This window comes from Drosophila simulans, chromosome X (genome assembly GCF_016746395.2).
Source record: "Drosophila simulans strain w501 chromosome X, Prin_Dsim_3.1, whole genome shotgun sequence".
NCBI classification, from domain to species: domain Eukaryota; kingdom Metazoa; phylum Arthropoda; class Insecta; order Diptera; family Drosophilidae; genus Drosophila; species Drosophila simulans.
This window is the reverse complement of record NC_052525.2, coordinates 1722213-1748509: the sequence shown is the minus strand read 5'-3', so window position 1 is coordinate 1748509 and position 26297 is coordinate 1722213. Positions and strand designations below refer to the sequence as shown.

General features: G+C 47.9%; 4 protein-coding genes and 1 long non-coding RNA gene across 9 annotated transcripts; 2 read left to right on the top strand and 3 right to left on the bottom strand.

Annotated features, from left to right (window-relative positions):
• Positions 1–141: 141 nt before the first annotated feature.
• LOC6724904 lies at positions 142–7462 on the top strand. Of its 4 annotated transcripts, none has more exons than XR_005544535.2 (4): positions 142–463; positions 2300–3124; positions 3186–3348; positions 7412–7462. It is a non-coding gene; the product is annotated as an uncharacterized LOC6724904 (long non-coding RNA). The 4 variants fall into 4 exon arrangements; XR_001599831.3 differs by having other exon boundaries at positions 220–463; positions 2242–3124; XR_005544534.2 differs by lacking the exon at positions 142–463 and adding an exon at positions 828–1746.
• Positions 7463–15351: 7889 nt separating this feature from the next.
• Positions 15352–16613, bottom strand: LOC6724903 (protein KTI12 homolog). The gene is made up of 3 exons (XM_002105905.4): positions 16245–16613; positions 15834–16180; positions 15352–15766 (listed from the first exon to the last, which is right to left on the bottom strand). The coding sequence occupies exons 1-3, from the start codon at positions 16507–16509 to the stop codon at positions 15479–15481; spliced, it is 900 nt and encodes a 299-aa protein (XP_002105941.1). The 5' UTR covers positions 16510–16613; the 3' UTR covers positions 15352–15478.
• Positions 16614–16816: 203 nt separating this feature from the next.
• Positions 16817–18849, top strand: LOC6724902 (protein SMG9). Its single transcript, XM_016173118.3, has one exon. The coding sequence runs from the start codon at positions 16940–16942 to the stop codon at positions 18401–18403; it is 1464 nt and encodes a 487-aa protein (XP_016037746.1). The 5' UTR covers positions 16817–16939; the 3' UTR covers positions 18404–18849.
• Positions 18846–21693, bottom strand: LOC6724901 (carnosine N-methyltransferase). 2 transcript variants are annotated; one of them, XM_002105903.4, is made up of 6 exons: positions 21429–21693; positions 20771–21017; positions 20200–20369; positions 19991–20131; positions 19664–19921; positions 18846–19602 (listed from the first exon to the last, which is right to left on the bottom strand). In XM_002105903.4, exons 1-6 carry the CDS (start codon positions 21551–21553, stop codon positions 19170–19172), a joined length of 1374 nt encoding a protein of 457 aa, XP_002105939.1. In that variant the 5' UTR covers positions 21554–21693; the 3' UTR covers positions 18846–19169. The 2 variants fall into 2 exon arrangements, with proteins under 2 accessions (XP_002105939.1, XP_016037745.1); XM_016173305.3 differs by having other exon boundaries at positions 20200–20318.
• A 133-nt stretch (positions 21694–21826) lies between these two features.
• On the bottom strand, positions 21827–26269 carry LOC27206956 (type II inositol 1,4,5-trisphosphate 5-phosphatase). Its single transcript, XM_016182727.3, has 9 exons — positions 25380–26269; positions 25033–25219; positions 24557–24818; positions 24310–24495; positions 23909–24241; positions 22968–23844; positions 22715–22901; positions 22429–22653; positions 21827–22368 (listed from the first exon to the last, which is right to left on the bottom strand). Exons 1-9 carry the CDS (start codon positions 25485–25487, stop codon positions 22181–22183), a joined length of 2553 nt encoding a protein of 850 aa, XP_016037744.1. The 5' UTR covers positions 25488–26269; the 3' UTR covers positions 21827–22180.
• Between the last annotated feature and the right edge of the window lie 28 nt (positions 26270–26297).

Here is a 26297-nt window from a genome sequence, read left to right as displayed (position 1 = left end):
TTAAAGAAGAGTATTAGTAGGAGATTGTGCCTGTTGAATCTAACCGAACATTCTTCAATCTTGGTGCCATTCTAGGATATTCTAGGGACCCCCAAAGACATTTCCGTTGAACATAACCTCAAACGATGCTATTTATTTACAAGTATACAGTTACCAGCTGGCTTCTCTTCTAATTGCCTTGCATGTAATTCATTTTCTATTTGCGAAGAGAAAGTAAAAAACAAAACCACACACTCATGCTCATCACACACACACAGACACTCCAGTCAATATATTTTATTGCCCATCAAAAAATCAAAAAAATAATTTGACGCTTCGTTTTCTATTGTTGTCTCCATACTTTTTCTCTCTCCCCCCGCCAACGTTTTCGGGTTTGCGTGTGTGTGTGGGCGTTAAGTCGGCGGCGCAGTTGAAAAGAGAGAATTCTCTCAATTCTTTTAAGCTGAGTTCGTTCGTGGTGGTGGTAAGTAATCGTAAATAAAAAATAAAAGCCCGAGAGCAGAACATTTGAGAGAGCAAGCGAGCGAAAGGTGAATGACTTTGGGTATAAAAAAGTTGCGCAGTCAGCTCGTTTGCCTTCTCTTTTTGGCCCCCCTTCAGCTCCCCTTCTGCTTTACCCTATTTCTGACTATTTCGATAACGAAAATGCAAGGCACTATTTCGGTTTTTTTCGTTGTTTTAGTAGTTATCGTTTACAGTGCTCACTCGTTACAATGTCCAACAAAGACAAGTACTTGTATATTATCGCATTCCCTTGATAGCATACGATTAAATAGCCATTCATAAAGATAATATTTGAAGAACCAGAATCAGGCAATCCGACTGGTGGAGAGATCCGCTCCGTGGAGCTACCACTGTAGCTCCAGCTCTCGCGCTCTCACATCGGCTGCTCAACGGCCGACTTCGACATCGACTTCGGCAAACGGCAATGACAGTGTAGCCGAGCCTCGTACTTTACATTCTGCCGCTGCCTTAGTAGGTCAACAAAATTCCGGACAATGGCCTTTCGCTTTCGTCGGCGACTGCGGCGTCGGCGTCGGCAACGACGCTGGCAGCGCTGCAGCTGGCAGAGCTTCAAAATGTAAATAGAAGCTATGAAGCTAAGGCAGGCGCTTGCTGGCGCCCACCCAACCACCTCCCCATGCAGCGCCCCATTCACCCTTCGATTTGGCGATGGCGTCGCGACGATGAACATGAAGATATTTCAGTCGTCGCCGCAGCTGCAGTTGTTGTTTTTGTTTCCTTCGATGGCGTAATATGTACTACATATACGTATTAACGGGCATATAGTCGAAATTCCCCAACTTCCCCAAGTCCGTGTAACTTGAGACACTAATAGTGCTTATAACTATACACATGCATACTGAATGGCACACAGCAATCCCCAGGGCACCAAGCCGTCTAAAAGTATGCAATGCACAAAAACGTCCTGCTGCAAGACATTCAAGCAGTGCGCACTTTTAAGTAGCCCTTTGAAAAGCCGCTAGCATATTGCCACATAGCCCACCTCGGAAGCACTTTGAGCAACCCTAGATTTTAACACCTGTCCTTTGCTTCAATTCCCACTGAATTTGGTCACTCATCGAGTTAGCCATGATATTAGGAATCAGTGTCATTGCCTGAAACTCAGCCAGTCACATCAGTTCGATCCAAAACCCACAGTGTTCAGACCTCCCAGACCGCCCCCCGGAGCAAGTGAAAAAGTGAACAACACGAAACGAGAAGCACCGAGCGGAAACCCCTCAGGTATGTGGACTATGTAGGTTAAAGGGCAGCGTTCGTTGCACTCGCAGACTGAAGGACACCCCGACTGGGTGGTGGCGGCACAACGGGTGTTGCTTCCGCTGGGTTTGGGGTGGCCTTACATAAAAGCTCGATGGGAACGGGAAGGGGAAACGCCGCGAAAAGCGACGCCACCCAGCGAAGTCACGGACTTTGGAGTGTGCTTCAGGAGGCGGCGACGACATGGGCGTAGCCCTTCCCCCACCGCACACCCGCCAAGGGATGCTACACCCCTTCGGCGGCCCGCCCCCTGGCATTGCTTATGTATGCGGCTACACGACAAAAAAAAAAGGCAAATCACTTTGACGTTTGCTAAAACATTGATTAGGGCTGATCATTCATGAGCAGCATTATTAGTTCCGTCGACTCGGCGTGTGGGAAAACTTCAACCCTTTTGTTACTCGTCAAAATCCTTGCAGCTTGGTGCACATACTTATATTTATTTTCCGTCTAACCCAGGTTGTTGCCACAGACTCGCCACTTATAACACGATGCCCAGGCCGCATGCATATCGTAGGGCGCGCAACAGAGGATCTGGCGATACCGACGTGTCCGCCATTTCGCAAGAGATGGACGAGATGCCCTCACGTTTCAGCTCCACATCACCAGATAGCGAAGATTCGCGCGAACAGAGCACAAGCACTGCCTCCACTGAGGAGGATGAGAGCCCCTATCGCCAGAGCCTTCGCCGCGAAAAAAGCATATTGGCCTCATCGCCGCTGTCCATGGAATAGCGTTTCCATAAGCAGATGAACAGAACCAAGAAGAGCACGATCACCACGAATTTGAAAATGTTGTTGCTTTATCTGTGACTTGTCCTGGTGCCAGTCATCTTGGAGATGGGCCCGCAAATCGAGTTCCCAGTGCAATGGAAGAAGGGGAAAAGTGTTTTCCACATCGTCAAGCATCGTTGCATGGCCTTGACCTTTACCGTCAACACTTACCGGGTGCTGATCGGCTCCTTCCTGGCAGCTATCGTGCCGCTGTACAGCATGCTCTGCATGGCGCACCCGAATAGCTTTCTTCTCTGTGTTCCGAACGCCTAAGGCCACATAATTAAGGTACCCGACAACGTGGGCGTGTACTTCTTGGGCCTCTTGCCCTATGTGCAATCCGCCTGCAATACGGATTTTACGTGCTTGCCAAGGACACCTGGTTCGCCTACAACGATCAAGTGCTGGCCACAGCCGATACTTTCAACACCTGGCGCGTGCTCATCTACATGAATCAGGTCATCCAGCTCGTCTACTCATTCGAGGGACTGCAGAGTTTCCTGCAGGCCCTCCGCACCTACAAGCTAGTCGCCGGAACAGACAACCATCGCGTGTCTCAGCTGGAAGGGGTAAGTGGCGACCATTCAGTTTTGTAGTTTATCCGTATATGAGTTAACGTTCCTTTCGCAGAACATGTCAAAATTCTGGTACATCCCCAGCGTGAGCACCTTGGATGTTTACCGTGCCTTCGAGGAACGTGCATTTGGACCAAATCCCCATTAGCCACAAGCCCCCAATCACAAGTCCTGCCAGCTGACCAATCTGACCAACACAACCACTACGAAATGATCGGGTAAGTTCAGATCCTTATGATAAGACTAACCACAATTAATTCAGGCCATGTAGAAGCTTTTGCGAACTTACAGTTGGGTGTTTCCGCTCTTCGGGTTGGTAATCTTGCTCTTGCTGCTTGTCTTGAAACGGTCTTCAGTTCGAACCTTCGGGTTTGTGGTCGGGTTTAGGGTTTTACGTATATGTTTAATATCAAAGCTGTCAATTTTGTTATTGACAGGTTGACTTTGCAAATAGTGGTGCACAAATTGTTGGTGGCTGCAAAGAAAGGAATCAAATGGGTTTTGTTAATTCAAACGCTTATCTAAATATTTTAATACCCAAAAACTTGGGTCGACTTGGTTGGTGTCTTGACTTTGCCTTAGCCAGCGCACCAACCTCTGGCGCCCTCTATGTCTGGTGGCTGCTGCACAGATGGCGCCAGTCAGCTGGCAGCTGGTGCACTAGATGGCGTGCTGCCTTTGTTTTGATGGCGTTGCGATTGCAGTGTCAGTTTGTGTGCCAATCGGTTTCATTAACCCCAACGCTATGTATGTATGCCTGCGCATGTGTGTGTGGCTATGTGTGGGTGTAGGTGCAGCCGCAGCGTCAGAGAAAGGTCAACAAAGTACGTTTCATGGACAAAAACGCAGTTGCGGCTGTCTCTTTTTGTACTACTTTTCCGTTTCAATGTTATCCTTCTAATAATGGCTCACTTAACTCTAATAGTTGGGTACTTTTTCTGTAGCTTCTATTTTCGCACACAACTTATAGGCGTGACTAAAGAAGCCAAAATGAATTTGTTCACAATTCGCAGTAAACATTCGGTTTTATGGGTTCACTGCATCGAACACGCTCTTGATTTCTAATGCAACTGCAAAAACGCGGAAGAATATGCAACGCCATAGCTATGCAAAGGGGCTTGGGCACCACCGGGAAAATGCGAACAAATAAACAGAAAACGAAAACAAAATGAACTCGGTTGGCAGACAGCTTTACAAGTGTATTAGTTAGATCGCTCTTTGTCCCTTACCACGTTTATAACGCCGAAAGGACCTCTGTCGTCGCCAGCACTCAAACAAATGTATTGCGTAAGTCCAATCCGATCAAGGCCCATTGCCCTGGGACAGGTGCAACAACAGTTGGCCGAGGGCAGGTCCATCCTCTGGCCACCTAGTTGCAATACTCCCCACCCACCCCTATTCCACAGTGAATTCCCAGTGAAACGAGACGGAGGGCACACAGCACAGCGCCACAGGCAGAGGCAAAAGCAAAGGCAGCCGGGCGCATGCAAATAAAAATAGATTTTTTCGTTATATAGGATAACGACCACCAACGACCCCAAAGTTGGAACGCCGACGTCGGACGGTGACGTCGGTCGGGACGCCAACGTTCTCGGGCAACGACCGGCGAAAACAAACGCAAACGCATCCAAAGTTTGCCTACCCCCAAGCAGCAGCTCCAACTGGCATCTCTTCCCTATAGCCATCCCTTTCTGTTTCTCTTGCCCGCTAGGGTGGACCACTGCGCTCGTTGGCAGCCGAGGACTATAACCTAGTCCTTTCAATGGCGTCGAACTTAGTAGCTCCCTAATTCGTATTGACATTTGATCCGGCGCAACTAGCCATTTTTGCAACATTTGCAACAGCAGAAACCCTTGAAAAGTGGACCACCCTAATGCCTACTTTCCCTTCTCCTCATTCCGGTTGTAGTCAAAGAGCGCTCTTTCGAAGAGAGTTCGCTCGCTTCTCTTTAGGTCCTACGACTCTCACACACACACATATATGCACATATGTAGCACGTAATAACTCGTAGGGGTTGCTGACCCCTCTTCTCAGGGTCGTCGAAGGTTGTTGAACTCGGCAGCGCGCAGTCTGTCTCGCTCACTCCCGCTGGGCACCGGCCCTTGTCTGTTGACGAGGGTCGCCCCTGCTCCTTACATGAACTGCCCGTCCCTTCCACTCGCCCTCCCCATCCGCCGCCCAGTCGCTCCTTTTTGCGGCCTGAAATGTGTGCTGGTCGTTGGCCTTTCCATCGCCCCTCTCTGTCGCTCCTTCGTGACGTAATGTGGCAACAGGGCATTCCCGATGGCGTTGCTTCCTCTCTGCTCCTCCTTGTGGCACCTACCCCCGCCCATGCCCTATCGCGATTGTTGACGCTGCTTTTTGTATTCCCATTTATTCGGTTCTTGTATTTAGGGGAAGCGAAATGTAGGGCTGCTGCTGCCGTTGCACTCTTCGTTTGTTTGTGGTTGTGTTCTGTGTGTGTGCACTGCGTGCTGTGTGCTGTGCTGTGCTCGAGTGTTGGTGCATAGTTCAACATTGTCTGAGGTTAGGGTTGAATGCTCGACGGGCCGCGTCCTCGTCTGCCCCGCTCCGCTCCCGTCGGGTGCCGAGCCAATGCAAACTAACTATTACGGAACCCCCAGCCCCCATCCCCAGCGTTCATTTCAATCTGCAGCGTGCGACACGTTTTAAAGGGGAGCCATCGAGTTATCCCTGCTTGGACCACTCCAGACACATCGATTCGGTGCTGTGTCGCTGGGGAATCTCGCCAGATTAGATCACTTGCGATTGAGGAGCGTTACATATATCGCGGTGTCACTGTGGACGAAGTCCTATGATAGTCCAAGGTTAGTTAGAATCCGAGCGGCTAAAGCTGAGGGTTAACTGTTGTTATTGGTAACATTGCCCGAGTTGTTTTAATCATGTATTTATAAATGCTATCGGTTGAGTTCATGTTAGTTTCGCTTTTCGCTGTTCGCAATCTTATGCCTTCGGCACTAGGCAACAGTAAGTTTTGGTATCTGATTCGTCTAGGCCTTTAATTCCCCTTTACCTAGCCCCACCTCCCCTAGTCCTGCCACTTTCTTCACTTTTCGCTGTCGCAGGGTTTATCAGTCGGATGATTGGCGCGTGGTTGGCTTTTATCGGTCATTCGCCTCCACCGCCAAGTAAGCGACTGGGCAAGGGAGACAGGGAGGCAGGGAGGCAGCGAGGAGCGGAGGAAGATAAACGAGTGGGGGAGTGGGGAAGTGAGGGAGCGGGAGTGGGAGAATCTAGGAGAGTGCGTAGTGGTCAGCAATGCGTCACCATCAATCACACGCAGAACGAGAGAGAGAGAGAAAAAGCGTGAAAGGGGGCGGGGGAATATAGTGCTGTTGGGGAAGGGGCGGGGAGAGTAAGAAGGAAAATGCCATGACCGTGAAGTTTAACGCCCTCCGGCATCGCAGCTGGCAGCGCTGCCCACAGTCCACAATCTGCAAGATACATTCCACAACACTCGCGTTCCACGACCAACTGGAGTTCCACTCACGGCAAATGCAGATCCATAGTTCTGGTTGAAGATTTGCCCAATGTCACTGAAGCTGTACCCATGTATGTATGACTTCACTTATGATTATTAATCCGCTTGTAGATTTCGGTAACTTGGGCTTTCCGTCCACGTTCTGCCCAATTTAATGCGGTGACCCAAAACTACCTATGGTTATTCCAATTTATTCCCAATTGCTGTAGTATAGGTACACATACTAACATACACATACATATATACATATATAGAAGATATTTGTAAGGTGTAGTGTAAAATCTTTGTCCTGCGTGCTAACGAAAATGGATCGTTTCACGTTGAACCCTCCGCCCCCCGCCCACCCTTTTCCCTTCCGCACCATCGGCGACTTCGCAGCGACGTTGGCTTTTTTGTGGTTTGACATTGAACTCGAAATTGATGCGCATCGCTGAGCAAATGCGTTGGCCCTCTGCCAGCAGCAGCCACCCACTCAGTCGCCCTCTCTCATTCTGGCCTTCGTGTAGCTCCATCTTATTAGCCATTTTCGCTGGCCACCTTTTCCGTTTTATTTGGCTTTTGGTGTGATGGGCCAGTTCAGTGAACTTTTGCATAGAAAGCGCGCGGCAGAAATCTCTTTTTTCGGCTTGACTTTCGAGCTTGCCGAAATCTATGTACATACATAGAGGTGTGTGCGTGTGCGTGAGATAGTGTGGGAACCAGGCGTGTGAGTGTGCTAGGAATTAGCAAGTGAACCATTTAACAGTTTTTTAAAACAAATCTTATCATTCTCCTTTTAGTGCACAATCAATGGATTCTTTGGCTTGGAAAACTAAGAAAAAAAGCAAAACGAAAAAATATCACTGGAACGATGACATTTAGGTAATCCCACTTTCCGCTCGCTCCAGTTTGAAATCCTTGTAAGCAATCAAATAAATAAGGCAGCATAATTTTGACTTTTATTACTCATTTACGGTCGTGGGACTTCCTACTTGGGCAGGAAGTAAGGTTGAAATTTGGCCAAAAGATAAAGCCATAAGCACGGACTAACGGAATCGCTGCGTGTACGTTTATTATGTATTTGTTTTTGGCTGTTGTAGTTCTTTTATGTGCTCCACATACATATTCAAAGAACCGAATTGAGTTCATAAGCGACTGAAGAAAGACCAACAGCACCAACAATGGCAAAGCTCAAGAGAGGCAACAACAGCAACAGCAGCGACGACCAATTTTATGAAAGTCACAGTCAAGGTCAACATGCGTGCAAAGAGCGAGCGGGACGGCGCGAGTGCGAATGCTGGCCGAAAGAAAGAACCGCGGATCTTTGTTGTTGCTGAGTACGGTAAATTGGGGTGGACCCGGGTGGGTGGGTGTTTCATCTTAGATTGCTCGTAATGCAAGTCTAAGTCCATATGATTTCAATTTTTATTTTGCATATGCATCTGTACATTTAAATGCGTTTTAAAAGCCTTTATTAGCGGGCAACAGGTGGCTTTGTATTGCAACTTGATTCTGAACGAGATTCAGCTGGATGGTCCACCTTAAAGTATATTCGCACTGCTTTCTATCTATGATAAGCGCACAAAGAATTTCATATACGGCGAATGCAAAGCAGAAGCGAAGGAAAGTGTGCGAGGTTTGTGTGTGTATGTTTGTGTGGGTGCGGCGAAGGCGGCGGTGATCAACAAGGAAGTGCACAAAAGTCGAAGTGGCCAACGAAAAACGGCGAAAAAGAGCAACAATCGCAGGTTAAAAGCGGAGCCAAAGCAGGCAAGCAAACGAAATCAAATCAAAAGTAATAAAAAATGACTCACTTGATCCCCACGGCACACCAACACTGGCATAACCGCGCTCACACACAAATACAAAATGGCTAGGTCGGTCGTTCAACCTGAAATCGCGAGAGCAAGAGCGCAAAAGAGAGAGTAAGAGAGCTCGTTTTTGTTTGCTTTTTCTTGCTTTTTTCAGCCGGCCGGTTTTGCTCTCTCTCTCTATCTTTCTGTCCTGCTCTTTATGTCATAACGCTTCTGGTTTCGGTTTTTATTGTTGTTGTTGTTGTTGTTTAGGGTTTAATGACATTGCCGGTTCGTCTTCTTCTTGCCTGCCGTTGTTTTCTTCTTTCTTTCGTACTCTTTGTTTTTATTTTCATTCGCATTGTAGTTGTGTTGTTGTCGTTGTAGTTGTTCTTTGCGGCTTGTACGCTTGCTCTTGCAAGTCAAATGAAACTACTGCAACAACAACAACAGCCACACTATGCCGACTGTACAGTGAATACAAATGCGAAAAGGACCGTCCAGGCGGCCAATGTAACCGAAGAAAAGCTGGAAACCCACTCCGCACTTTCCCCGGAAAACAGTCCACCTCACAAACGTTTTTGTTTAGTACACAATGCCAGGTGTTATTCCGATGCTATTGTATTTCAAATAAACGAGATTTACAAATGCATATGCACTTGTTTATAATTAAAACGAATTGAATTGATATTAAAGGCTAGTTGAAAACGCCATCGACTCATTTGTGGGGTGTGCAAGAAAACACTGCTGCAACTTTCTGCTGTGCTGTATTTTTACTTTTTAGTAGTTGTTGTTGTTGCCCCGACGACGCTACTTTGCTTCCTCTGCTGACGTCGGCAGCGCAGCTGTGCGGTCTTGTTTTTGCTCTTGGCTTTGCACTGCCTTTGATTTTGATTTTGCTTCTGCTTTTGTTTTAGCACGCTCACAAATGTGTGTTAGTTGGCGGTCATTCACATTGAACATGCCCTTTTTGTTGTTTTTCTTTTGGTTCGTTGTGCGCGCTTTCCGCGTGCCTGTGTGTGTGTGTGCGTGTAAGTATCTGTGTGCGGGAGAGTATCTGTGTGCAGCAACTTCAACTTAAACTTGACGCTTAACATTTTTGAGTCTTTTTTTTAATCCTTGTCGTATATATCATTTCTACCTTATTACGAACGTGTTCGAGAGCGAGAGGCCAGACGGCCGCCTTGTTCTCTTTTGTATGCACTGCAATTTGCATTTGAGCTGGGTCCATTGGAATTGACGTCATTATTGAACGGATTACGCAATTCCGCAAAAACGGACTAATTTAACCATATCAGCTCGAATATCGGCGAGCGAAAGAGACAGTACTCGAGGGGAAAGCATGGGCGAAAACGCACACACACATACCACACACACACACTCTCACAGACACACACACCATAAAGCGCGAGAGGGCGGAATGCTAATGGGAGTAGTGTAAAAGTAAAAGGTCATTGAACGAACATTGTACCTATTTTCGCTATTCACGCACACATATCCGCGCCCGTGCCTGTGTGTGGGCGAATTGTTATTACTATTCGCCAGTTACAACAAAAAAAAACACGAATACGTACATACGTACCAATATGTACAAAGCCAACAAATTCAAAGAGAAACCCGAACTTCCGATAACAGTTGGAAAGAAATTGCAAATACTCTTTTAGCAAAGGTATCAAAAATATAAATACAGCGATCCGTGCTCTATACGCACCTTACCTCAGGTGACGGGGTATCCCTCAAAGTATCCGACAAACATGGCTTATCGGTTGTACACACATACACACATCCATGCACACATACTTACTTATACTTTCGAGGAAACTCAAGGCATTTATTTCTCGATCTTCGAATCCTCGATCTTTGAAACTTAAGCTCAATATTTGTAAATATCAGGAGAACCAGAAGTCTTTAGCCTCTCAAAAGAAATCCAAATTACTGCTCACTGTAACCACAGCTAATAAGCTTCTTCGCTAGGAAAGGGCAAACTGAGTAATGGCTCTTCGTATTCCGTACTCGAACAAGTCAACAACCGAGCGGAGAAATTTGAGCGATGAAGTATGTGGAAGTGAAATGGTGAAATGGTAAACTGGCCCAAAGGGAAAGAGGCAGCGGCGAAAGATCGCATCCATCAGATCGCTTGTGTAGGCACTGGATTGGATTGGATTGGATCGCCTGTGGCCAGATATCACGCATTCTCCTGTGTAGCTCATTAGTCAGGACTCGACTGACAGATCTCCAGGTCGCGAGTCCAAAGGTCGCAACGTGATCGTTCCGTATTTTCTGTTGGCTGAAGAAAGCGGCTAAAACTGCAAGAGTCGCTAAAAAGACGGAGCATCGAAAAGTGCCAACCCAGCTTGGAACAAAAGGTGTCCAATTGTGACCCCGAACAGGATGATTCATCGCGGATTGGGAAAGTGCAATCCACGCGGAAGTCGATTTAAAATTCCAAAGAACACACGCTCAAGGCGTTTCGTAACTTTCGACTGATTGCTGTTTTAATATGGCACACCATAAATTTATCAGATGGCAAACTGGGTATTCTTAAGCTAGCCAGAACAACAAGCATTGTGCATCTTGCATTTGTCAAACTTTTAGCTTTTCATTTTCCCAATGAGGGAGGCGGCTAAATACGAACACAATCAATCCAATGGCACATAATTAGTAATCATGACTAAGGATAGAAAAGCGCGTGACAAAGAGGGAGAAAGCAGGAAAGAGTGCGATACGGAGACAATAAGAACTTTATCGAGGCACTGACCCCTGGGTGATTTATAAGTTACGTATGTATGTGTGCATGGCCAGCACCGACTCCCCCTGTTACTCCCCTATTCTGCTGCCCCTCCCACTGTGCATAATATTGTCACAGCTATCAAATGGCAAGAGGAAAATGTACAGCGGCGAACTAGAGATAAGGGAAATTCCTCTTCATTCCTTTCAACTTAGCCCGAGATTCGATGGGGATCAAGCAACTGTGAACCGAGTGGCATAGGGCCACGGGGAACGGGGAATGGAACGGGGATCCAGCGGAACGGGTGGACACGGAACTGATAGGCGTGTTTACGCTAACGTAGCGACTTCTCAGGTTTGCGGAGTTCTCAAGTGGGCAATGCACCTTATCCCAGGGGAGATATTGAGTACGCGCTAAATAAACTTCAAGTTCATTGGCATTGATTAAAATGCAAGGCGAAACGAAATGGAACCGAAGGCATCGAAACAAAAGGAAATGAAACAAATACGATAGCCACGCACGTATTCACTTGTGTATATGCAACACAAATTTTTACAAAGCGAAAAGTTCGAAGCAGTGTTTTTTTTTTGTAAAATATAAGAAGGTTAACTCCCTTCTTTAAGCTTCCATTTCGACAAACCCTGAATATTTGAAACAGCTAAAGACAAACACCAAAACTGGAATCTACTTCGCACCGCAAGTATGCCATTTAAGATGGCTTTCGGCATTTGACAGCTGTCAGAATTCGGGATGCGGGATTGAAAGCCATTGGTTTTCGGTTTTCCGGATTCCTGCCTGCATGGGGATTTCCCTATACATACATATATTCCCATAATTGGGCGCCCAACGTACGTGTGATTGCGTTTGCGTTGCCCAAACCTTTGCCTCCCAAATTGCCACCCCTGCCCGTCTCTTTCCGTCTCTTTCGCGCACGGGTAAGCCATGTAAACGGGGGTTACATGACATTGAAACCGATTTTGAAGGTTTCAACGTTTGTGGCTCTGGACAGGGTAAGTTCTAACTGCTTCTCCAGAAATACCCGAAACGAAGAACATCAACAGAGCGACGAGAAAACAGACACAAAACCAGAATAAAGCGTTGCCCCTTTTTTACGGGCTCTTCCTTGCTTCTTTGCTGTAATGGCGAAATATACACAAATTTTGGAATCACTCTGACGCCCTTGTCACTACATTTTTGGTCATTGACCTCGCACGAACACACAGATACAGCACTCGCGCAAGAATTCCAGTGGCGCGCAAAGGGGATACAAGTTTTGTGGTGCAGAGACCCCAAAAAGCCCAAAAAGCCCAGGAACCGCGAACCAAGACCCTTTGAAGTTAGTCAGGATTTGTTGCCTTAACTATTCCCGAGAATGTCCGAGCTGCGAGGACTCGTCTTGGGATCTAAAATCCCCTTAATCAACTGCCGCCTACTCCCCTGCGCCCAGGCACACATGTACATATAGCAATGTAGAGCCATTTGGGACTTGGTAACAAGCGGCAGTCGTAATGCGAAGAAGCAGGGAGCAGAAACAAAACAATGCCCAATGGCCCCAGTCCCCATTTCTGGATGCCACCCCCTCGCTTCCCGTGCCAAGCGGAGAGTCCCCAAGTTCTAGGCGTTGTTATCGTGCGTTTGCCAACCCACCCGCTACTCACAAACACACACACACATCGGCAATCAGGAAGAAGAAACCAGCCAATAAATGGGTACAAATGTCGCCGCACTTTCGATGCCCTTCCCACAGACAGGAGTCAGACACAACATAATTTTAAATAAACTTTGATAGTTTACAAATATTTCAAATACTTCAAAATACTTGTTTACGAAAATGTTACAAGAAAATCAAGAAAGTAGCTAGAATAAACATCCGCGAACAACCCTTTATTTGCGGTCGCGTTTGCTGCGTGTTTGGTTTATCGCAAATCGAACTTCATTTCACATACAATTTAAAAACTTGGCCAGAAAGGGCATCTGCAAGCCTTTAATATAATTGGGATTTAGCGGCATTAAAATCGTAGTCATCGACATTCAGCATCAACGATTGTTTATCAATGTGTAAATAAGCAGCGCATACGTGCTTGTGTTCGTGTGCGTGTTTCGTATCTGTGTGTGAGTGCGTTCCCAAAAATTTCAATAGCAAAGGTCGATGAACTCGCCATCGGTAGCGCGAGAGAGCGAGAGAGAGAGCAAGAGACGTTTACGTTCATTGTTTTTGTTCCGCATTTCCATTTCCATTTTCTCTGACCATTTCTCTCAGCTCTCTTCGCCTCTCTCTTTGGCTTTGAGTTTTGCGCGCGCTTCCTCGTTGCGTTTCATTCATAAACAGAGAGCGGCGAACTCGAGCTCGAACTTTTTTATTTCGAGATATCTCGGCCAGGCCAACGAACCGGCCAACATGTGCTTCTGCTTCTGCTGCTGCTGCTACACCTCCCACCCCCTTTGGTGAACTTTAAGGCGCGGTGACTAAGCCCAAGCGCCCCCTAAACTGCTGAACTTAAGCCCAGCTGGGGTCTGTGGGGCTGTAGAGCCCCGCAGCCGTGGGCAAATTATAATGCCATCACCCGGATTATTGGTCAGTGATTAAAGTGTTGCGCCATTTGGCGAAATGTACAAGGTACTCGTATTTATGGGCAGAGCCTCGAATTCTAATTCTAACGGTCGGCACTATATACATAAATGATCTAATATGATCTAGTGTGGTAAACCTCTCCAGTCCTATCGATAATCCGAAGCGATTGTATATCGCTATGGGGAAGTTTGCGAAACATTTTGGCATTCAGCAATGCATGCGGAAGCTTAAAATGGCCAAGGATACGGGGACACTTCTTAAATGCTAGAGAGGATCCTTAGTGGTACTCACTTCAATTGGTCCCGTTGCAGCGGTGGCATCTTTGAGGCATTCGGCTGACGCTTCTCTAGTGGCCAGCGTTTGCGAGTACCGTTGATCCTGGAGCCGAGAGCGATACGGATATCGATAATGGTGGTGGCGGAACTGGGGCGATATCCATGCTCCGCCGGCAAGCGAGTATCCGACTACCGTTACAAGTTGATTGCTTGCGGTTGCTTTGAATCACTCTTCTTTTGGTTTTTTTTTTTTTTGTTACACACTCACAGCAGTTGGCTTAAAACATTTCACTTGCAATTTAGTTGTTGTTCACATTAGTGTATTTGCATTCGTTTTCTTTTGTTTTGGGGCTGTTGGCTGATGCAGGATTTCAAGGTATCAAGGCTTCAAGATCAAGCAGCTGTTGATTTTTTTGCAGGACTCTTTAGTTAGATTTGCTTTATTTGGGTGGGTGGGGGTTAAACGTCAACTGCAACGGAGCACACACATAAAAAATATAATTAAAAAAATAGCGTCAGTGCCAAGGTGTCGTTATGCATTTTTTCTTATATTTGCGCCACACACACACACACACACACGCACACGTAAACTCACACACAAAACAAAAACAAGCCAATTTTCTGTTGAATCTTTGAAGATGCTTGCAAATTCTTGTTGTCAACAATTAAAAAAAAAGTTTTCTTTGCATTTATTCATGTTGCACTTGTAAAATTGTCGCACACACACACAGTGCACCTTGCTGCTAGGGCAGCTAAGATAGAGAAAGTGGGGGCGATGGAGGCCCTTAAAATTTGTTTCACATATCCAATCTACGGTGGTCAACAAAATCCTGGAGAGGCAACAAAAAAAACGTAAAAAAATAGTTATTTCGTTTTGTGTTATTATTTTATTTCTTGGGAACCCACAACGGAAATATCGTTTGATTTTCGAAGCGTTTGCTTTCCGCGCGCGACTAGCTCGTGGGATACACTGAACAATCCACCACCGACTGGCACCACCACTCCACTTGCCCCAATCTCGTGCTGCAGCGCTGCGTTGGAAGAGAGCGCCCGAAGAGCGCGCTAAAGAGAGGGTTCTCTTCAATTCCCGCTGCGCAAGAGAAAAGTTCGTTCACTGAACTTTTTTTTCGCTGTAAGTAGAGTAGATTTTATAGGCGAAGGAAAATATTTTTTAAATTCAAATGGAAATAACTAAATATTATTTTTAATTGATTTCATGTAGTTGTTAACCCACCATATGTATTTTGAACAAACAAAATGTATTGTTTTTCTTACGAAAAAATAAATAAGCAGACCAAGTGCGCCACAGGAACCCAGTAGCGTCAACTTGATTTATCCATAGTGATAATAATAATTAAAATCGATCTTCATATTAGTATTTAAGCTACATATTTTATTTGATTTCCACATTAAATTGTGTTGACATCAGCCTAAAAACATTATCCTGCTGCCCGAGGTAAGAACTTCATTTTAGCATTCGTCTTGCCGCAATCACAGTGCTAGCAGCCGATCGTGTTGGCATTGATGAACTGCACAAATAAATGCGGCACCTGCTCCAGCGGAGTGGGAGACGTCTGGCTGGCGTGGCACGTGCTCGTGATGAACTTCTGGCGCAGGCGGTTCAGCTGAAGGGCATTCATCGAAGTGGCGACCTTCACGGGATTTCTGCTTCCCGGGATGCGCAGCTGGCCGAAGGCCTTGATCTTGACCGCGCCGAGGATCTCCTTTATGATCGCCTGCAAGATTTTGTCCAGTTCGAACAGGTAGTTTGTTGCTCCCAGCGGCGCCTGCGGATTGGACAAAGCAGTTATTTGTGATATTTCGTCTTCGGCTCTGGCCAAGCTCTACGCTTACATTATAAGTACTCTGGTTGGGTGGAAGTGGCTGGGACTCGTACAAAGCGTTGTAGATGGCCTCCATGTCGAGCGTGTCCTTGGGCAAGACCACCACCAGCGGACTGTCCCAACGGTTGTTGCTCTGCGGCTCCTCGTAGCGCTGACACAGAGCATCAAAAGTCTCTCTGGTGTAGGGAACATCCGAGTTGTCCACCGGCTGCACCGTTTCACTGTCGCCGGGCAGCTCATCTGGCGCCGTTCGTCGGCTATTAAAGGTCCACGCCTCCTTCTGGGGTATGCAGGTAAACACAGTGCACTGGGTGGTCCTTGACACCTTGGACATGCAGAACAATTCGTAGCGGTAGCCTGAAAGAAATTTGGGTTGTGGTTTACGACCTCTCGCCTTGGCTCAACCTTTTTGAGAACTCACCTTTGATGTAGTTCCCGGCGTCCAAGATGACCAGATCGTCCTGGTTGAGGTGACGCGAGGCTTCCGACTTAAGATCGCTACGTACCACCTTCTCCTTCTGCGAATCACCTGTATGGGAATTCTTTCCAAAGCCCGCCTTGGGCACTGCCTCGTTTTCGCTGATTAGGTGCACCTTCCTGCCGCGCTCCACGAAGTGATCCCGCAGCTGGCGAGCACGTGTGCTCTTTCCGCTGGCCGGCAGGCCCGTAATCACCACGATTGGCATGCTTCCTAATTTATAACAATAAATAAACAAAGTAGGTGCCGGACGTTCCGTCCACGATGCACTCGGTTACCAACACTAGTAACAGCGTGCAAGATGAGCACCCAGCTGGTTTCGAGCTAGATTTAGGTATGTGCTTGCTTTCACTTCTTATGCTTAAAATTTTTGGCTATAAGTCCAGTGCAATTGCGATAAAAAAAAGTGGACAATATTGTATACCCTTATTCGTTGGGCCAGCCGATTGAAATTTGAAATTAAAAATTTTCTCCTTCATTCGCGTTATTTTCCATTTTTAGCTATATTTCCATGACATCTTCGATGGTTATGTACATACCAGTGCTGCGAAACAATAGATTTACGTTGACACCCACGAACGTGTTCAAACGTACTTAAAATTTAGTTAAATATAAACCCCAAATAACCGGCTTCCGGAATGGCTGATTCCCGTCGTCGTTTCCGTAACAAGAAGCGGGATGAATCTTGCTCCGGCCTCCTGACACCCGTGACCATCGCCCGGCGCGAGGACTCCACCCGCATGATGCAGCCAAAAATTCTGCTAAAGAAGGATCGCGATCGAGAGCAAGAGACCTGGGACAGAGAGCGGGACAAGGATCGGAAGCTGGAGAGGGACAGGGAGGCGGAGTCAAGTCCCAATAGTTACCCCGATACACCGCCGACCATCAAAACGATGATCGTCAATCGTACGGGTGAGGTGCGGCCTGCAGACAGGTGCCAGATGCCTTTGGCTGGAGGTGCTCTTGGCCAGGGAAGCGGGCAATTGTCCGCCGTGCCATCTAGCTCCGTTTGCTCCGCATTGGTTAGCTCGGAACCAACTAGCAGGGACAAGGGGAGCTGCAGTGGTGGTGCCAGAACCGCTGGCACCTCGGCCGGAGCACCGAATGCTCTTCAGGAGCATCAGCCGCCACGCATGAACCGTCCCACACCCCTAATCGTGGCCAATGGCATTTTTAATGCCAATGCCCGCAAGCTCTTCCACAAAACCAATACGGACTTCACCGTCATCGGGGTACTGGGTGGTCAGAGTTCCGGGAAGAGCACGCTGCTCAATCTCCTGGCCGCTGAGCGGTCTCTGGACTACGACTACTACCAACACCTATTCTCTCCAGATGCGGATGAATGCATCTTTGCCACGCGTCACAAGTTGAAGCCAAACAATGGGCAGAAGAGCATTTTACGTCCACGCACGGAGACCCTGCAGTTTTTCATCACCCGGGAACGTCACATACTGCTGGACACACCACCGTTAATGCCTGTGAGCAAGGAGTCGGATCACCACGATCTGCACTCCCTGGGCACCATGGCGCAACTGTTGAGTGTATGCCATATACTAATTTTAGTCATCGACGGCTTGGCCTTGGAGCAACTGCGTCTGATAAACGCTGCCCTTCGCCTAAGACCGACGTTTCCCTGCAAAGGCTATGTGCGGGATCACTTGCCGCAGGTGGTATTCGTCCGCACGCGTGCCCAGCGAATCGACTTTGAGATACAGCAGCGGGAACGACTGGACAAAAAGTTGGCCTACTTATACGGGCCGACGGGGCTGCCCATATACCGCGGAAAAGGCGATGCACGGTGCTTAAACTCCTTCCTGCTCCCGGAGGTGAGTAGCAACAAAGCCACCGCTTTCCACTGCTGCCTCGGAGAACTGGTGCGTCAGTTCCGAGAACGTATTCTCGGATCCACGCGCATCTCTATGTGCCACACCAGCACCGAACTCAGTGAGGCCATCTGGTTTGAAATCCTGGCCGAAAGTGCTCGCAAAACGGCTCCTCATTTCGAAAAGATCTACGCAGAGATCAAGTTGCGCCACCTGGACACACGCAGCCAGTGGCGATCGGACAATAGGCGCACGTTCTCTTCCAATGCCGAAAGCTGATCCACAGATTGTAAGTATGCGGTTGGTATAAAACTATGCAAGTGGGTGAAGCGGCTTGTACTGGGATACGCAAAGCACGGATTGCTGTCCTGAAGTTCCAGTGTCAATGCTTACCAATCCTTTTATTAATGACACGTGCAGTGCTATGGCCAATATGCTGAATACCGACCGACATCAAGTCTTTTTTAAAAGGAAGTGTTTAAAGTTAACATATGAATCAGAAGTTGAGATAGTGACTGATATACATATTGTTTTATAGACATATCCCTTATTAATAAAAGACTTTCAAAATAATTGTGTAGCATTCACAAAGAATAGTATTTACATTTTTAGTTAGGCTTAACGATTATCGATTTTTATCAACCGATTATTATTACACCTATCGAATTCGTAGGTATCGATTTAAAGCCAATAGTAGTTGAACAAATAAAAACTATTTATCTTAATTTTTTAAGTTTTTCTTTTGGTATATTTGGTTGGCCTAGTTGGGACGCTTTTCCCATTTAAGTTAGCATGATGAGCGAGATATTGTCCTAAAATTTGCATCCTTTGAAAAATTAAAACTGCCATATATAACAGTGTATAAAGGAGTAAATATAGGTATAAAGTTTAATCTATAACATCGAAGCATTGCACTGTCGATTCGAGTTCCCTGTCTTGCCTATGACGTGGTAATTAAGATGTTCGTGATGCCATCTGTAGGTGGGTTTGCACTTGGACATAATTGTGGTGTTTGGGTGTGTTGTTCAGTTTGGTTCAATGGCAATCACGATGGCTGCGCCTTTATCTCAGTCTCGCAGTTGGCCGTGGCCAGCGGTTTTAGTTGCTGTTTTTCTTCCGTTTCATTTCGTTCCGGCTGTTGCTCTCCCTCTCCCTCCTCCTCCGCCTCGCTGTCCTCGCGCACAATAAGATCGTGTGGCTCCCTGGAGGCCTTGCGTTTGCCCCGCTGCTCCTCAAATAGATCCGGCTTGCGGCAGACCCAGAAAAGGCTCTGGTACTCGCTCTGCTTCATTGAAGACGGGTTCTGTGCGTACTTGGTACGGATGCCAGTGCGTGATTTCTCGATCACAAATCCCACGCTTTCCATGATAATGCAAAGGTCCTCAAACGCCGGCTCGATGCTGTTTTGCCCGCTGACGTCGCTAAAATGGTACAGCAGCGGCCCGAGATTCACCCAAATGCCACCAGGTACGAGGATTCTGCAAGGATAATGTTAAAATCAACATCGCCGGTATACACGTTTAAATGAGTGCAACTCACTTGTAAATTGTGCGTATGAAGTCAATAACATTATTGGCACAATCGATGAAGAAGCACGTGGCCACGCAGTTGTAGGCGTTCGGCGTCTTGTAGACCTCCAGAAAGTCGCCAGCTGCTATTTCAAAATGGCCCTTGGGTGGATTTTTGAGCGGGCAGACGTCTGGGAAACGAACGGCGGCCACCTGATCCTCACGCCTTAAGTTATTCACATACTGGTGCACCCACGGATATAGCACGTACTTGTTCTCGTAGTCGCAGCTGCCGAATGAGACAACAGAGCTCGTTCAATACCCAGCATTAAAAAGCAATGTACTGCACTGGACTTACAGGTTGAGGACAAAATTGGAGGCGATCAGCATGAAGTAGGAAAACTCGTTGCCCTCGCACGAGTATCCCAAGCAGGCAAGCTCGTAGGTGAGCCGTCCCAATCCCGCTCCAGGCACTAGGATCTTTATCTCCTTCTGCTCGCTGTTTAAGATAAAGCAGACGAATATCAAATCATCAAGTCCCCTCAAGTACGCTCCGTAGTCACTCACATATCGCTGTGCTTGAAGTACGCAACGATGCTGTCGATAATCGGTTTATACGATTGCTCCCGCTCCAGGGCTCCTTCAGTGCTCCAGTCGCGCGCAATCAACTTCAACGTCGACTGGGCCTTTAAAATTTTTAGAGGTTCAACGTCAGCTTCATCGAATGGAATATCAATCTGCGAGTTGAATTAGAGCGGGTGCGAGATGCATGGTTTGGGTGTCGTGCACAGATATGGAAAAGAAACAATACCGAATAGTTCCAATCAATAATTAAAAGAGAAACTGAAGATATTGGGAGGTAACCAAGCACATTAAACTATACGTAAGGTAAGTAGTCTATTGACAACTAGAAATAATTTTTAAACACAAGAATGACTAGTTTAAACGTACATATTACTCTTCCCTTGTTTTACCAAAAGTAATTCCAATATTTGACAATTTAAAGAGGGACAAAGCGGTGGGAAAAATAGATGATAAAGTAAATAGAGCCAACATAAATTATATTAGATTGGGATTTGTGGGATGATGAAGGAGCGCCTCCTAGGTTTCGCATTCAACAGCAGCTTTAGAAAATTACCTGGTCCATGTCACCGTGCCGCACATTTGGCGGCGGCTCGTCAAACTCCGAGGGATCCCCAGTTGCCTCATCCGTCGGATAGAGGACACGCCCGCGCAATATTTCCCGGATAACCGCCTGGTTGCGATCGATGCACGTGCGGACGCACTCCAGATGCCCTCGGTACTTAGTTAGCATGACTTGGTCCTCGCCAGACAAGCTGTTCAGGTAATCCATAGACCGCTTTAGCCGCTGACACGCATATGGCCTGCATGGGAGAAATTAATTGATTTCCATTATCAGCAAGCACGCTTATCACCAGTGATGACACACTACAGTGTTTACAAACGCTGTATGGGCAATCTGATATCTTTGGTATGCAGATATTTGTCACCCAAATGTCAGCAATGGTGGTAATGAACACTTAGTTGTGGTTTCGCTTTATTACTTTAGAAGAGACCTCTTCTAGAGAACGGTGAGCCATTTGAAAACACTAGCCAGATTTGGCGTGAATACTCCCGCACCGCCAGCACTGGCGGCAAACGAAACGGTAGTTTGTCGGCAGCTTGTCTGCACATGTCGCTGTCACCGCACCGCCCCTCCCTCCTTGACGATCGGCTGGCAAGCGTCCGTTTGGAGCATGTGCTCCAGAACGCAGTTCAAAAACAATAACAATTACCCATAGTAAAGGAAGGCGTTCTGCACCTTCTGAATGTGCCTCTCCTCCTCCTCCTCGTTGATGACGAAGGTTCGGGCCAGCTGCTCGTCCATTTTAGGATGCATTGGGAACGTGGCGCAGTCCATGGTGCTCAACTGGGCGCGTCGTCAGCGGTTTCAATGATTATCTATGCTACTTAAATCCTGGAGTAATCCGTTGCCTTTGCATTCTGATGTCGTCTCTGTCGTCAACTGAACTCGCCACCTTAGATCTGGTTACACTGTCGATGACATTGGGAATTTAATCGATACCATCCGTGCTCACAAATGCGTTGCGCGCTTTTTGAATTTGGAAAACTTTGGCAGGCGTGGCCAAATATGTGAACAGCCAAGAAATGTAGACATTTTTCAGAATATTGATACTGTGTAACGGTGTTATTTATTTTCAGTTGCAACTGAAACGGGGCTGTAAGAGTGTCACTTCATTAATTTAAACTAACAAACAATCGTATTAAACGAATTACTTATTTACACAATTCATTTATCTTTGCGTTGCTGGTTGCGTGTCTCCGTGGATTTGTGGTGCAGGCAGGGACAACCGAGTTGGAATGAACGGAGGGCGGGCACAAACAATTAACAGTTAAAACAGAGAAAATATAAATGCTAAGTGCCAACAAAGTACCAACAAGTAAAATAAATAGCCTAACACTATGCGTAACTATCAACAGAGTACATCTATCGCTCGCTTCCGGTTCGGCGGCACAGCTGCAGCGACTATGCCTGCAGACCCGCCCGGGTCCCGGATCCCGAGCCTGTTCCAGTTCCGGCGCCCTCATTGCCGTTGCCCATTGCCTCGACGTCGGTGTCGATGAAAAGCCGCATGAACTGTATGCAGCGGCTGTGGTAGTCCATCCAGGCGGCACGCTCGGTGCTGCGCAACAGAATGCGGCCAAAGGTGGATGCTGTGTGGGAGGAATGGCGTTACGATGGTAGCACAATGCTGGTGGAGCTTCTCTACCCACCGACTTGATGCAGATCATAGAACTGACTCTCGATGCCCGCGCGCAGGAACATACACAGGTGCATGAAAACATTGCGCTTGGGGGGACTCAACAGCGAAATGTAGTCCATAGCCTGCGACTTGTTGGTGCACTCCAGCAGATTCTCGACTACAGGCTCCAGCAGCGCATGCTCCGGCAGATCCAGCAAAAGCAGCAGCGCCTGCGCAGCCGTCTCTGCGTTGGCAGCTGTAGATTGTACGGGAATATTCACAACTATTATGGTGGCAATCTAACAGAGTTCACTTACGGAACGGATCATCCGACCAGGTGTCCAACCAATCGCGAACCGAGTTAAATTGAGCGCCGAGGGAGAGACGCGAGTCGTAGGACGGGAAGGCGCCCACCTGCTTGGAGCCCTGCCTGTACAGGTAGTCGATCAGCAGAAAGAATTCCCGGGGCATCGTCACACGGTATTCCGGTGATTCGTCATTCATCTGCAACGAAACGTGGTTTGTGATCAGTAGAAAAACTATGTAATTACAAAAATGAAGGGAACTCACGAGTTGCTTAATCTGATCTTGAGAATACTCGCTTAGTGGTCGGTCGGTGCGGCACATCGTCTCCATGGAAAGGCCAAAGCAACTGGGCTGATAGTCGCCGGTAACCGTGATGAAGATGTCACGCCCGTTCTCTACATGGAGGATAAGAATATCGAAGTTGTCGCTGGCGCGGATCTTACGTAGCAAACCGGCAATGGTGCGCACATTGGCGTTCATTTTCAGCCGAATGCTTCGGGCGGAGTCGATCAGCAGCGAGTCTTGGCGCGGATCGACGTGCAGCCATGGCTCGCAGATGGCGTGTATGTCCTTCTCTTTGAAACTGAAGTCCACAGGTAGTGGGCAGTTGTTATAGACGTTGAAGTCCCGTGTGCTCGGCTCGTTAAATCGCACAGTTCCGAAATCGATGACCGTCTTCTCGACATTGATCTGCGGCTGGTTGTCGTTCTCCCGCTTGTCCACTGCCTTCAGCACCTCCTCCTGCACCCGTTTGTACTTGACCTCATCGCGAGTCTTGACCTTCACCTGAAACACGGCGTACACGGGCTTGTGATCGCTCTGCCGAATCTCCATGATGCTGTTGTAGGCCAGCTGCTCGATGCGTGTGCCCTTCCAGAGCACTCGATCGCAGTAGGCCGGCGCCCGCTGCTTCTCGCTGCTGTCGTAGTTGTCCGTGCCCGGATCATACTTGTAAGTCGGCCGGAACTTGATCTCGCCCTCAGTGTAGCCTTCAAAGCACTTTCCACGCCGCATCTCCTGACGTAGCTGGTCGTACTGCAGCAGCAGCTCGTAGGTCTGGGCATCGCTCAGTGGTCCTGGTCGCTGTTGGCCGGGTGGCTCCTGGATGCGGTAATTCAAGTCGCCGACCCAAAAGATGTGACTGGAAAAAGACAGAGATGGAGTGAAATAATATTTACTTATACTTCCTTCTGCTCCAAACTTACTCATGGTCACTGATTGTTCGGCCATCATCGAAGCGTATACCCTCCACGATGGCGTTGTAGTCCTGATTCCGCTCCTCCACGTAGCCCATGTGGGCAGCCAGGTGGGAGTTCACAAAGCAGATGTTGCCTTCGTTGAGCTGCAGGCTGATGGCGACACCGCCCTTGTTGCCTAGCGTATTGAAGATGCCGCGGGCCACCGACTTGGGCCGGCAGCGGATGATGTGCTGCCGCAGCTGCTTGCGCACGATGACCGTCAACATGGTGGCCACCAGGCGGTGCGACATCAGGATTTCGTACTCTACGTCTGGGTGGACGCTGTCCATCATCTTATCGCTGCGGAAGAAAGAACCAACTCAGACTCAGGCTAACGTCAAGCTAAACAACTAATGTGGCAAACTCACATCCATTGCTTCTCGATGGCCTGCACCTGGGTGGAGTTCAACATAGCTTTTGTTGGAGTATCCAGCTCCTGCAGTCCAATCGCGTAGATATCCGGCGGCTTCTCACTGCAAGCCAGCCAGGATCGCAGTGGATTGTTGCTGTCGCTGCAGGTCTTGTTGTTCACATTCCAAGTGGCGCAGTAGATGCTGCAAGGAAGGAATGAATGTGCGTGAGAACTCTCGCTTGACAGGGCATGTTCCATCTCACATTATGTCCTTGTAGACAATGTACTCGCTCTCCCGCTTCTTCAGCTCCTGCTTCACTTCTCCGATTTGCCGGTAGTCGTTCAGCCACCTGAAGTTAAGCACCGTCTCGGGATCATGCTGCGCCATGGTGCTCTTGAAGGAAATCACCTTGGCCACAAACTCCTCGTAGTGGTGGCCCTCCGTGGCGTAGTAGTAATACTTGATGGGGCCATCCTCGGCTGTGGACAGGTCAAACTGTTGCGTGGTGATCGAGCTCTTGCTGTCTGCAAAACAATTTGGAAAACGATATATGAAAAAAAACGAGCTTTCACTAATTAGTTTGCTTTCATCTCAGCTGAAACTATCTTAGACAAATGCAGTCGTAATCTGTTATGGCCGATAATGAGCGCAAACTTATTGGTTTTGTGACTACTTGACAAACAGTTACTGTGCACTTTGTTTGGCTAGCATAGTTAAGCTTTGTGATGATCTACTCACCCTGTCGCAACTGGAAATTGTGGTCGATTGCGAACACCTTGTTGATGATCAGCTCATTCGCGGAGGACAATGGAGTGCGCAAGTAGGAGAACGCGATGATGGCAAACGTGCCGCCCGACTGCGATGAAACCAGGGCCAGAAGCCGGTTGGAGTACTCTGGTCCTTTGATCTGATATGCCTCGAATATCTGAAAGCAAAGGATTGTTTAATAGCAGCTCTTTTAGGGTTTGTTCGGAGCGAAGACTGAGTGTGCATAAGGCATAAGGTTACTTGTTAGCGGTAATTAATCATCTTTTTAGTCGTTAAACCTTCGTCTGCTTTGATTCGCCAGACCTGATGTTGCTTACGTATTCTATGGTCTCGTCCTCCTTGAAGCGCTCCTTGACGATGTCCTTGGTCGTCCTGGTGGCCGCAGTCGCGGTTCCATTGGCCACTGCCTCGCTCAACGTGTCCATTTGTCTCCGGTTCCTGCGTACTGATAGGGTTTCGAGTACGCTTCGCTTTCCCCGCCAAGCCCGATCCTCCTCCGCCGCCTGTTTGCCAAAAGATGGCTGCGGTAATCGCTGAATGAAGGGCAGTACTCGAGGGGTTCTTCTTCTGCGTCGATAAATGTGCGTGTAGATATGGATATGGGCAGTATGGACAGTTTGCTTGTTTGCGTCGTTGCTCTTTTCTATTTATAGTTGGCGCGAACGCCCAGCGACTTGTCTTCGTCTGCTGCGGGGTCGCCTGCGAATGGAAATTCTTCGGGTTTCCGCTGGACTGGGAGCTGGCTGCTTGGTTTCTGGTGGCGAGGGTGTCACTGCAACTGACCGGGGAGTGACCCTGCTCTTAGGCAGCGCGACCGTGGCGGAATCGCAGTTGAGTTGCGGAATCGTGTTCAGTGCTTATCGCAGCCGTTTGTTTGTTTTCTCGCTTGCTGTGTTGTTGTTGTTGTTGCCTCCATCAAGGTGGGTGTATCGCACACACACGCACACACTCGCGCCCAGGGGCACTTATTCATCGGTAATGCGATGACAATTATTGGCAATCCAGCGCGATCTTGCTAGGCTCGGCCGGCTGATGCGGCGAGGGGGAGGCGGTGCGGTAGTACACACAGCACAGACAGAGTGGCACGCGTGCTAATTACCGCGCTGTGATCATTATTTATCTCCAATTATTTTCCGGGCGACTCTTGTAGCCGTTTTCGCGGTGTGACCAGTGTGTCAATGCTACGAAATGCGGCGTTCGAGTGAGTCCAATCAGAATTGGTTGGCGACCCGACT

Excerpts from the sequence above, each read along its gene's own strand:
- LOC6724903 (XM_002105905.4), bottom strand. The coding sequence starts at position 16,509 with ATGCCAATCGTGGTGATTACGGGCCTGCCGGCCAGCGGAAAGAGCACA. Across the intron at positions 16,181-16,244 it reads CGCCGGGAACTACATCAAAG|GCTACCGCTACGAATTGTTC; the intron begins GTGAGTTCTCAA and ends AATTTCTTTCAG. Across the intron at positions 15,767-15,833 it reads CCAACCAGAGTACTTATAAT|GCGCCGCTGGGAGCAACAAA; the intron begins GTAAGCGTAGAG and ends TCCAATCCGCAG.
- LOC6724902 (XM_016173118.3), top strand. The coding sequence starts at position 16,940 with ATGGCTGATTCCCGTCGTCGTTTCCGTAACAAGAAGCGGGATGAATCT.
- LOC6724901 (XM_002105903.4), bottom strand. The coding sequence starts at position 21,553 with ATGGACTGCGCCACGTTCCCAATGCATCCTAAAATGGACGAGCAGCTG. Across the intron at positions 20,370-20,770 it reads GGCACGGTGACATGGACCAG|ATTGATATTCCATTCGATGA; the intron begins GTAATTTTCTAA and ends TTCAACTCGCAG. Across the intron at positions 20,132-20,199 it reads TACTTCAAGCACAGCGATAT|CGAGCAGAAGGAGATAAAGA; the intron begins GTGAGTGACTAC and ends TATCTTAAACAG.
- LOC27206956 (XM_016182727.3), bottom strand. The coding sequence starts at position 25,487 with ATGGACACGTTGAGCGAGGCAGTGGCCAATGGAACCGCGACTGCGGCC. Across the intron at positions 24,819-25,032 it reads CAATTTCCAGTTGCGACAGG|ACAGCAAGAGCTCGATCACC; the intron begins GTGAGTAGATCA and ends ATTGTTTTGCAG. Across the intron at positions 22,369-22,428 it reads CTATGATCTGCATCAAGTCG|CATCCACCTTTGGCCGCATT; the intron begins GTGGGTAGAGAA and ends CCTCCCACACAG.